At 39.7% G+C, this 12,637-nt stretch overlaps 1 protein-coding gene across 1 annotated transcript; it reads left to right on the forward strand.

Moving 5' to 3' along the window:
* The first annotated feature begins 711 nt into the window (after nucleotides 1-711).
* LOC110789756 (uncharacterized) lies at nucleotides 712-1,359 on the forward strand. Its single transcript, XM_021994461.2, has one exon. It carries the CDS (start codon nucleotides 712-714, stop codon nucleotides 1,357-1,359), a length of 648 nt encoding a protein of 215 aa, XP_021850153.2.
* Nucleotides 1,360-12,637: the final 11,278 nt, after the last annotated feature.

Consider the following 12,637-nt stretch of genomic DNA (forward strand, 5'->3'; position numbering starts at 1 on the left):
GTCAATACTCAGAATATGAATTGTGTGTTGTGTCCTTTTCACGTCGAACATGGGGCTATATTTATAGAAAAGAGTTCGTGGAAAGATAGAATTGTAGAACTCTAATCCACGAGGAATTAGGAAAGAACACGTCCCAGGGCTGGGCGTTGAAATTAATGTTTGGGCCGTTTCTTTGCCAGATTCGGACTCTTAGAATCCGGAGTGTATGAGACTTAATCGAGTCTTTTAGTGCGTATTAATTTTATGACGGGATGCGTCTGGGCCCGTTACGAACTCTAGGCTCGTTAGGATTTTAATTAATACGTAACTCTTATTTTCGAATCGTATTAGGAATAGGTTTCTCTCGCAACTTCTATCTCATTTAGGATTTATGTTGAAGTGCAACACCTAATTCTGACAGGTTTCTATCTTTTATAAGTTGCCACTTTTAACAACTACCCATTACGGCAGTTACTATTTTTAGCAGGTTTCCATAAATAGCAGGTTTCGGGTGAAATGAAAAGGGGAATTGAGATTCGTTATTTTATAGGAGATGCGTTGTCAAGTGGAGATTCATGTTCTCATCATCGAACCTTCCCTTTCGGGAATGGGGACAAAAGTAGGTGTCTACACAAAAAGAACAAGTCACCTGTCTCACCTACAGAGGGAAACCACAGCGAAAGGGGGTTTGTAGCCGTCATATCTGGAGGACCAGCTGCTGGAGGACCCACCATGAGGGGGAAAAAACACTATGCTCGCCGCCTAGGGCAGGTAATGCTGTCAGGGAAGTCACCTATGGACCCATTTCCACGGATCGAGATATGTGAGTCGGATGGTGGACGAGTAGGCACTCTGCATGATGATCCTCTTGTGGTCGAGTTCAAAATCTCCAATATGAGAGTGAAGCGCATCCTAATAGACACTGGGAGCTCGTCTGACATAATGAGCGTGGAATTCCTCAACCGCCTAGCACATGACCCCAAAACCATAGAGAGCATACACTATCCCATCATTGGTTTTGGAGGAAGCATTATACACCCCGTAGGCGTCATCACCTTGCTGGTTCGGATTGGGGATAGAAAAGATGGACGGAAGATGGAAGTGAACTTCTTAATTGTCAAGGACTTGACAGCATACAATGTCATCTTGGGACGACCCACCCTGAACAAAATTAAAGTAGTAGTCGTCACCCATCTTATGCTTTTGAAGTTTGTATGTGATGATGGGGTGATAGGGACTATACATGGAGACCAACAGCAAGCAAGAGACTGTTATCTCACAACCCTCAACCCGTCAGCATGGAAGAATATTTGGCCGAAGCCAGAAGCAAGAGAAAGCATGAGGAAGAATTGCCTGTTAGGTCATGATACATATGAATAAACATAAATCATGCGGAAAAACCATAAAGCCAGGAAACATATTATTAACACATAATCATTTAGCATAATTCAGATGCATACACTTTAGGACTCTAAGTGTCGTCCCTCCGTAGATAGTCCACAGCACGTCCGGATCCGCCTTAAGCTTGACCAACTAGAATCGCCCTTAAGGTAGTATGAATTTCGGCGATTATGGGGAAAGAGAGTGACTGATTTTTCTTGAAAATCTTACCTTTGAATACTTCAATTGTATCTCTAAATTGTGACCCTAGGCACCTATTTATAGAATTATGGAAAAGGTCTTGTAATCCTACTAGGATACGAATTAATTAACTTAGAATCCTAGTAGAACTCTAAATAAATTAATTTATCTTTTAGGATTAGGATTTAATCATATGTAGAATCCCTATAGCATTAGGATTCACAAACACTCACGCACGCACGAGCCGCACGCCCATGGGCAAGCCTCGCGGCCCACACACGGCGCACAGCCCCGCAGCCCATTATGCGTGCGCGCCAAGGCTTGGCTGGGCCTGGCCTTGCGCTGGGCCTGGTCGAGCTTGGCGTGTGTTTGTTGCGTGTTTGCTTGCTGGGCGATGGCCCGGCTTCGTGTTGGGCCTTCGTCTGGCAGGCCTCGTCCGATGCTAATTCGTACGATACGCTTCCGATTAAATTCTCGATTCCGGAATTCATTTCCGATACGAACAATATTTAATATTTCTGATTCCGGAATTAATTTCCGTTTCGAACAAATATTTAATATTTCCGTTTCCGGAATTATTTTCCGATTTCGATAATATTTCTGATTCTGATAATATTTCCGTTTCCGGCAATATTTTTGATTCCGGCAATATTTCCATTTCCAATAATATTTTCCGATACGTACCATGTTTCCGTTTCCGGCAACATCTATGACTTGGGTAATATTTATATTTCCGACACGATCCATATTTCCGTTTCCTGCAATATCATCGTTTCCGGAGTATTCATTTCTTGCTTATGACGATCTCAGCTCCCACTGAAACCAAGATCCGTCGATTCCGAATATCCATAGATGGAGTATTTAATGCCATTAAATACTTGATCCGTTTACGTACTATCATTAATTCCACTTGAACTGAAGCGGCCTCTAGATAGGCATTCATCTCACTTGATCTCACTGAATTATTAACTTGTTAATTAATACTGAACCGCATTTATTAGACTTAACATTAAATGCATTCTTGGACCAAGAGCATTATTTCCTTCAGTCTCCCACTTGTCCTTAGGGACAAGTGTGCATTTCCTAATTCCTTTGTCGCTCGATGCTTGCTCTTGAACATAAGGTAAGAGTTGTCATCCTTATTATGTCCAGAGGTGTTTCTCGGTTTCAGAGTTCAACTGATCAAATAAAACAGATAATCATAACCTGTGATTCATCTGAGCACGGCCATGCATTTTACAGTTTCTAGCTCTCCGAGTGGCCTTGTACAACTTTCAGCATCTCATCCCGATTTATGGGAGGACAATCCCAATCTTGCGATCTTGAGATAAGACTTCGTTTGATAGGTGATTACCTGAGCGTTGCCTTTATAGCCTCCTTTTTCGGTGCGACGGTTGGTCAACGTCAAAGTAACCAGTTCTCAAACAAGTAATCTCAAATTACTCAGGTATTGAAGATTTAGTGTCTAATAATTTTAATGAAATTTACTTATGACTTATTTTCATCTCTTACAGTAAAGTTTCATAGGTCTGTCCGATACTAGTCTTCCCAAAGTAAGTATCTATGCAAATGATTATGACATTTCCATGTCCACATTGTTCAAGAAATAGAACTACTAGTCATCTTGCATTCTAGTCGTCTAACGTTTTCTATGCGTCCAATTTTATAGAAAACTCCGACTAGGGACCATATTCAACTTTTGACATTCAAGTTCACTTAATAGACATTTCTTAGTCACAGGACTGGTCCTGACAGTCTATCTTGAATATATCATCAAATTGAAGGGACTCATCATTTAATAAACCACAAACTAAATGGAAAAATGAATTCTATTCATTTATGTGAATGATTAACCAATAATGTTTTACAAAGAATTAAACTCTAAAACTTTAAAACATTAAACAAGGACATCATAGCCATTCTCCAATATGCTTGATTCCCATAGCTGCAGTGTGCGAGTTGTGCTTCGCCTGCGGCAGAGGTTAAGTCAATGGATCTGAGATGTTATCATCAGTTCCAATCTTGCTTATCTCGACTTCTTTTCTTTCAACGAACTCTCGTAGAAGGTGAAATCTACGAAGTACATGCTTGACTCTTTGGTGGTGTCTAGGCTCCTTTGCCTGTGCAATAGCTCCGTTATTATCACAATATAGGGCTATTGGTCCTTTAATGGAGGGGACTACACCAAGTTCTCCTATGAACTTCCTTAGCCATATAGCTTCTTTTGCTGCTTCATGTGCAGCAATGTACTCCGCTTCAGTTGTAGAATCCGCAATGGTGCTTTGCTTAGCACTTTTCCAGCTTACTCCACCTCCGTTGAGGCAGAAGACAAACCCAAACTATGATCTGAAATCATCTTTGTCGGTTTGGAAACTTGCGTCCGTATAGCCTTTAAGAATTAATTCATCATCTCCACCATAGACAAGGAAGTCATCTTTGTGCCTTTTCAGGTACTTCAGAATGTTCTTGGCAGCAGTCCAATGTGCCTCTCCTGGGTCTAACTGGTATTTGCTCGTAGCACTGAGTGCGTACGTAAAATCCGGATGTGTACATATCATAGCATACATTATTGAACCAATCAACGATGTATATGGAATCTCATTCATTCGTCTACGCTCATCAAGTGTTTTTGGGCACTGAGTCTTGCTTAGAGTCATTCCATGAGACATGGGTAGGTAGCCTCGCTTGGAGTCTGCCATCTTGAACCTTTTAAGCACTTTATTAATATAAGTTCTTTGACTAAGTCCAATCATCTTTTTATATCTATCTCTGTAAATCTTGATGCCCAATATATACTGTGCTTCTCCTAGATCCTTCATCGAAAAACATTTCCCAAGCCAAATCTTGACAGAGTTCAACATAGGAATGTCATTTCTGATAAATAATATGTCGTCGACATATAGTACTAGAAAAGAAAATTTGCTCCCACTGACCTTCTTGTATACACAAGATTCGTCTGCGTTCTTGATGAAACAAAAGTCACTGACTGCTTCATTAAAACGTATATTCCAGCTCCTTGATGCCTGCTTCAATCCATAGATTGATTTCTTTAGCTTGCATACCTTTTTAGCTTTCTTTGGATCCTCAAAACCCTCAGGTTGTGTCATAAACACAGTTTCTGTTAAAACGTCGTTTAATAAAGCGGTTTTGACATCCATCTGCCATATTTCGTAATCGTAATATGCAACGATTGCTAACATTATCCGAATAGACTTTAGCATTGCAACTGGTGAAAAGGTTTCATCGTAATCCACTCCGTGGACTTGCCTGTAACCTTTTGCAACCAATCTAGCTTTGAAAACTTCAAGTTTCCCATCCTTGTCCTTTTTCAGTTTGAAAACCCATTTGCTTCCAATGGCTTGGTAGCCATCTGGCAAATCGACCAAATCCCATACGTGGTTTTCAGACATGGAGTCTAGTTCAGATTGCATGGCTTCTTGCCATTCCTTGGAGCTAGGGCTCGTCATAGCTTGTTTGTAAGTCGCAGGTTCATCACTTTCAAGTAATAGAACGTCATAGCTCTCATTCGTCAAAATACCTAAGTATCTTTCCGGTTGAGATCTATATCTCTGCGATCTACGCGGGGTTACATTTCTAGATTGACCATGATTCTCACCAGATACTTCTAAAGATCTCTGAGTTTCATCCTGAATGTCATCTTGAGCATTCTCTAGAGTTTGTTGTTCGACTCGAATTTCTTCGAGGTCTACTTTTCTCCCACTTGTCATTTTGGAAATGTGATTCTTTTCCAAAAAGATACCATCTCGAGCAATAAACACCTTGTTCTCAGATGTATTGTAGAAGTAATACCCCTTTGTTTCCTTTGGATAGCCCACAAGGATACATTTGTCAGATTTTGGATGAAGTTTGTCTGAAATTAATCGTTTGACGTATACTTCACATCCCCAAATCTTAAGAAAAGACACATTTGGAGGTTTTCCAAACCATAACTCATATGGAGTCTTTTCAACAGCTTTAGACGGAGCTCTATTTATAGTGTGTGCAGCTGTATTTAGTGCATGTCCCCAAAATTCTATTGGAAGTTCGGCCTGCCCCATCATTGATCTAACCATGTCTAGCAAGGTTCTGTTCCTCCGTTCCGACACACCGTTCCATTGTGGTGTTCCAGGAGGAGTCAATTCTGATAGAATTCCACATTCTTTCAGATGGTCATCAAATTCATAGCTCAAATTTTCACCGCCTCTATCAGACCGCAGTCTGAATTTGTCAAAGGATTCAGACTTATGCTTCATTAGGTAGACATAACCATATCTACTGAAGTCATCAGTGAAAGTGATAAAGTAGCTGAAACCACCCCTAGCATTTGTACTCATTGGTCCACATACATCTGTATGGATTAAACCCAATAGTTCAGTTTCTCTTTCTCCAACTTTAGAGAAAGGTTGATTTGTCATTTTGCCAAGTAAACATGATTCGCACTTACCATAATCCTCTAAGTCAAATGGTTCTAAAATTCCTTCCTTTTGAAGTCTTTCCATGTGTTTCAAGTTAATATGGCCTAATCGACAAAGCCACATATAGGTGAGATCTGAATCATCCTTTTTGGCCTTTTTGGTATTTATGTTATAAACTTGTTTGTCGTGATCTAATAAATAAAGTCCATTGACTAATCTAGCAGATCCATAAAACATCTCTTTAAAATAAAACGAACAACTATTGTCTTTTATTAAAAAGGAAAATCCCTTAGCATCTAAGCAAGAAACAGAAATGATGTTTTTAGTAAGACTTAGAACATGGAAACACTCTTCCAGTTCCAAAACTAGCCCAGAGGGCAACGACAAATAATAAGTTCCTACAGCTAATTCAGCAATCCGTGCTCCATTTCCCACTCGTAGGTCGACTTCACCCTTGCTTAACCTTCTACTTCTTCTTAGTCCCTGTAGATTGGAACATAAGTGTGAGCCACAACCTGTATCTAATACCCAAGAAGTTGAATTAGCAAGTATACAGTCTATAACGAAAATACCTGAAGATGGAACGACTGTTCCGTTCTTCTGATCTTCCTTTAGCTTCAAGCAATCTCTCTTCCAATGCCCCTTCTTCTTGCAATAGAAGCATTCGGATTCAGAAGTGGGTTGACTGACCTTCCTCTTTTCAGACTTGGCGCCAGTTTGCTTAGTTGGGCTGGCCTTGTTTCCACCTTTCTTAGCATTCCCCTTCTTTCCAGATTTCTTGAACTTTCCCCCACGCACCATAAGCACATCTTGCTTATCACTTTTGAGCGTCTTTTCAGTGGTCTTCAGCATACCTTGAAGCTCAGTGAGCGTTTTGTCCAGACTATTCATACTGTAGTTCAGTTTGAACTGATCATACCCGTTATAAAGAGAATGGAGGATGGTGTCTACAGCCATTTCCTGAGAGAATTGCTGATCCAGCCGACTCATATTCTCAATGAGTCCAATCATTTTGAGAACATGTGGACTTATGGGCCCGCCTTTCTTAAGCTTGGTCTCAAGAATTTCCCTATGAGTCTCGAATCTTTCGACCCGAGCCAGATCTAGGAACATGTTCTTTAACTCACTGATGATCGTGAAAGCATCTGAGTTGATGAACGTTTTCTGTAGATCTGCACTCATGGTTGCAAGCATTAAACATTTCACATCCTTGTTGGCATCAATCCAACGATTGAGGGCTGCCTGAGTGACCCCTTCGCCTGCGGCTTCGGGCATCGCCTCTTCCAGGACATACTCCTTTTCTTCCTGCATAAGAACTATTTGCAAGTTCCTTTGCCAGTCAAGGAAGTTTTTCCCGTTCAACTTCTCCTTTTCGAGAATTGATCGAATGTTGAATGAATTGTTGTTTGCCATAATAAAAACTACAATTGAAAAAGAATAAACAAATAAATAATCATTCACAGTTTCTCTTAATAAACTTAAATTCTAGCATACATGCATAATTTAATGTTCATTAAGCATTTTATTCAAGTTATGTGTTCCGGCAGGTGTGAATAAAATGATTCCAAGATCCTAAAACCCATTGAAGAATTAAGCACATTATGTATTTAGACTCAATTCTAAAATCTTTTAGGTAAGCAAAAGCCTTTTGCTAATAGTCTAGAAACTACTCTTGGTTGATAGGTATGTCTAAGAGCTTCTTAGCTAAACCTATCGATTTTGCCACGACATAAAAGGACTCCTTACTTATATCGTTGAGTTTCACCAAAACTAACATGTACTCACAATTATTTGTGTACCTTACCCCTTTAGGATCAATAAGTAACACCTCGCTGAGCGTAATCTATTACTAGATTGATGTAAAGGTTATCCAACTAAGTGTTATTTTGGCATGGCACCTTTTAACTCAATTTTTAAGTTTGGAACTTAAGGCTCTACTATGTTGGTTAGATTTTAAGTGAACTAAAATCCTTAACCATGCAACATAATCAAGCTTCAATCTCATGCATATTTAAGACATATTTAAAAGCAATAAATAACTTAAAGCATGCATAAGATAAATGTGATCTAGTATGGCCCGACTTCATCTTGAAGCTTCAACTTCAAAGTCCGTCTTGAAAATGGATTGGAAACTTCGTCTTGAATTTCACCGTGGGAGGCGCCATTTTCTTCAAACAGGATCAGCTATAATTAAACTAATTACAACTATTTGATGGTACGCAAACCATATTTGAATTGAAAAACAAATTTGGTGCATTAGACCAATTACATTCAAATTAATGGTTCGCAGACCATATTTTCTATCCTATTTGGGCCATACTAGTCACTTCATGACCTGCAAAACAGTACATATACAATATATACCATTCACCCATTCATTATCATGAATGGCCCACATAGCTGGTAAGTAAAACACATTGTATGCATCACGTAAATATTTGCAGCAATTAATCAAGGGCACCAATAATCTACCAATTATTCAGTCCTTATTAATTCTAATCAAGTTGTTTAACCTTAAAGGATTTGTAGACCTAATCAAGAGTTTATGACTAAAATTGCTCCCACTTAAACCAATAAATTCATATGCTTTACTAATTTTAAACATAAAATTGTATTTCTAGTCTAACTGGAAACATACAAATTTAATTAAAATTTAAAGCTCATATAAATTTATAATTGAATCCATTTTATTTAATTTATTTTTCAGTTGAGTTAAATGAATTTAAATTAATTCAAGTTTTAATTTTAGTAAAATAATTAGTATAAATAAAAATTTATAATAATTATAATATTCAAAATTAAAATCCGAGAAAACAATTTAAATTATTAATTTTAAAATTAATTAAAGTTATTTCCGGACTGAAAATCTCAAATTAAATTCAAAACACGTCAATCGTAACACGACGAGGCAGTTGGGCTTGCACCCAAGCCCCATCGAGTCATGAGGCAGCTGCGCCCCATCGACTGATCGCTAGGCGCGCACGAGCAGGCCACACGCATCGCAGCCATGCCAGGCCACGCTGCGCGCAGCCCGCATAGCACGACGCTACTACTTTGCTCGTTGTGCGAGGCAGCGCGCGCTGTGGCGCAGCTCGCTTGCTGCCCACATGCGACTGCTCGCCTGGCACACGCCACGACTTCCGCCCATTGCCCATTGAGTCGCACACGTCCAGCTCCCTTGCTTCGCGCGCGCGTCTCTTGCTTGTTCCTCGTTGCATTCGTACCACATGGGCATGCCCGCATTATACAACACCCCTTAAGGGTAACATGTAGCTTCCTTTGCTTTGTGCGTGCAACATTTATGAGCGTTTTCATAAAAAATTTTAATTTTAATTTAAAATTAACGACAAATTAATAAATCATATTAATTTCATAATTTTAGGGCGAAAAATCGAAAATTTATTAATTAATTAATTTCCGATTAACATGGATTCAAATCTAGGTCATAAAAATTTAAAATTTAAAATAAATTAACAATTTTTATGGTAGATTTTAATCATGAATACCTAATTAAATTATTAATTAATTATGAAAAACAAATCAATTCTAAATTATTCAAATTTCAACAAATTAATCATAATTACAAATTAGGTTGTATAATTAACAAGTCTAGGCATTCATAATTGTTAAACATATACTGTAGGTCAATAAAAAACTCAAGATTCATCAACAAGAATCGCAAATATTCAATTTAACATCTTAAATTTACAAACTTTTGCGTTCGTAAAACTTAAACCTCCGAAAAGTCATAGTTAGGCTTCGAATTTGGGAATTCTGGGTTCGGCCGAAAAAGGATATTTTTTTCAAAATTTTAGAATGCCTTTTATATGTGAAATTGACACAAAAATCACTCGATTTGGTTGAGTAACGAATATTCTGCCGAAAAACTGCGTACATATAATTAAATAAACGCAATTTGCAATTAATTACGAAAACTAATCACCCCTTTAATTCCTTGCAAATTTGTAAAATTTAACCATGTTGATGGAATTTAGATTATGAAAATAATAAGAGGCTCGTGATACCATTGTTAGGTTATGATACATATGAATAAACATAAATCATGCGGAAAAACCATAAAGCCAGAAAACATATTATTAACACATAATCATTTAGCATAATTCAGATGCATTACACTTTGTAGCGTGCCCTCCCTAGGTGCGCCGAACCGAACAAGAACAAGTCTTTAGGACTCCAAGTGTCGTCCCTCCGTAGTTAGTCCACAACACGTCCGGATCCACCTTAAGCTTGACCAACTAGAATCGCCCTTAAGGTAGTATGAATTTCGGCTATTATGGGGCAAGAGAGTGACTGATTTTTCTTGAAAGTCTTACCTTTGAATACTTCAATTGTATCTCTAAGTTGTGACCCTAGGCATCTATTTATAGAGTTATGGAAAAGGTCTTGTAATCCTACTAGGATACGAATTAATTAACTTATAATCCTAGTAGAACATAAATCAATTAATTTATCTTTTAGGATTAGGATTTAATCATATGTAGAATCCCGATAGCTTTAGGACTCACAAACACTCACGCACGCACGAGCCGCACGCCCATGCGCAAGCCTCGCGGCCCAAGCACGGCGCACAGCCCCGCAGCCCATTATGCGCGCGCGTCAAGGCTTGGCTGGGCCTGGCCTTGCGCTGGGCCTGGTCGAGCTTGGCGTGTGTTTGTTGCGTGTTTTCTTGCTGGGCGATGGCCCGGCTTCGTGCTGGGCCTTCGTCTGGCAGGCCTCGTCCGATGCTAATTCGTACGATACGCTTCCGATTAAATTCTCGAATCCGGAATTCATTTCCGATACGAACAATATTTAATATTTCCGATTCCATAATTAATTTCCGTTTCGAACAAATATTTAATATTTCCGTTTCCGAAATTATTTTCCGATTTCGATAATTTTTCCGATTCTGACCATATTTCCGTTTCCGGCAATATTTCTGATTCCGGCAATATTTCCATTTCCAATAATATTTTCCGATACGTACCATGTTTCCGTTTCCGGCAACATCTATGACTTGGATAATATTTATATTTCCGACACGATCCATATTTCCGTTTCCGGCAATATCATCGTTTCCGGAGTATTCATTTCTTGCTTATGACGATCTCAGCTCCCACTGAAACCAAGATCCGTCGATTCCGAATATCCATAGATGGAGTATTTAATGCCATTAAATACTTGATCCGTTTACGTACTATTTGTGTGACCCTACGGGTTCAGTCAAGAGTAAGCTGTGGATAAATATCATTAATTCCACTTGAATTGAAGCGGCCTCTAGCTAGGCATTCAGCTCACTTGATCTCACTGAATTATTAACTTGTTAATTAATACTGAACCGCATTTATTAGACTTAACATTAAATGCATACTTAGACCAAGGGCATTATTTCCTTCACTGCCTTCCACCAATGAGAGTAAACCAGCCAAAAAAGAACCAGTCAAGATAGAAAAAAGTGGCTAAAAATAGAATGTCATTAGGATAACTTATGTAACTTGAGCCTACTAAACGGCCTAACGATCGTACTAGAGCCCACAAAACGGCCTGTAAATGCCCGCCTACAAAGCGGTGAATTTAGTTTTGCTACTTAGTAAAATAATGAATATTTTCTTATCTGACGAACACATGGCTCAACAAAGCCCCTTAAGACGCTAAGGGGTGGAGAACTCCACACTAAACGAGCCCTAAGCGGTGGCGTCACTATTGACCAAATAAATGACGACCCAAAAAGTGGCATGTACTATCAAAGACGTAAAAAACGCAAAAGTAAGACTCAACAAGAGCAGACACTCAATATGACACCTTCTCCTTGGAAGGCGTCTCAAGAAGACTAATCGGTTGACGGCCTGAGAAGTGGCCTAGATTAGCGCCTCAAATTAGGCTGATCACCTAAAACACTGGGGTACCCGTCCATTAATGGACCAAAAAGAGAGTTCCTAAGAAATCAATAATAAACTGAAATGGAATAAAAAAAATAAGTGCACAGGAGGCACAAAATATTCATACATGCGCACAAGGCGCAAACAAACCAAAAACAAATAAATGCCAAAAGGCACCAAAGTTATTACAAGCGCCCACGGCGCCATCCAAACTAATTAAACAAAGACCATCTATGGATGAGGGGCAGTGGAGCTCCCGTCCTGAACGTCTTGGCCTTTGGGGGAATTCACTTCTTCCTCCTCCACGTCCTCATCTTCCTCCTCGCTAAAAGACTCAGGGGGATCCAGGCCAAGACGTCTAGCTGTTGAGACGGCCATCTGGTAGGAGATACGGCGCTTAAACCAGGAGAAGTCTTTCCCGTCCATAGACTGATCCCACGCCCGCCGAGCATTCTCCAAAATGGATTCTTCGCCAAGCTTGAAAGAGCTAGCGGCCTCTCCGCGCACGGCCTTAATCTCATCCTGGGTAGCCTTGAGCTTCTCCTCCAAGGCGTCCACTTTGGAGGAGAATTGGTCACCCTCTCCGAGACCGAGGAATACTCCTTTCTCAGCACGGCCAACCTCTCCTCATGCTCCAGCAACTTCTTTTCATAGTTCTGGGCGTCCTCCTCAACCTTCCTCGGAGCGTCCGTCTCGGGCTTAATCTTCTTGTCCGCGTCCACATTGATCAACCTGGCTTCCCTCTCAGCATACGTCACATGATTCTCAATCTGGTCCATATGC

This window comes from Spinacia oleracea, chromosome 4, assembly GCF_020520425.1.
Source record: "Spinacia oleracea cultivar Varoflay chromosome 4, BTI_SOV_V1, whole genome shotgun sequence".
NCBI classification, from domain to species: domain Eukaryota; kingdom Viridiplantae; phylum Streptophyta; class Magnoliopsida; order Caryophyllales; family Amaranthaceae; genus Spinacia; species Spinacia oleracea.

Coding starts and splice junctions, on each gene's coding strand:
- LOC110789756 (XM_021994461.2), top strand. CDS start 712: ATGAGGGGGAAAAAACACTATGCTCGCCGCCTAGGGCAGGTAATGCTG.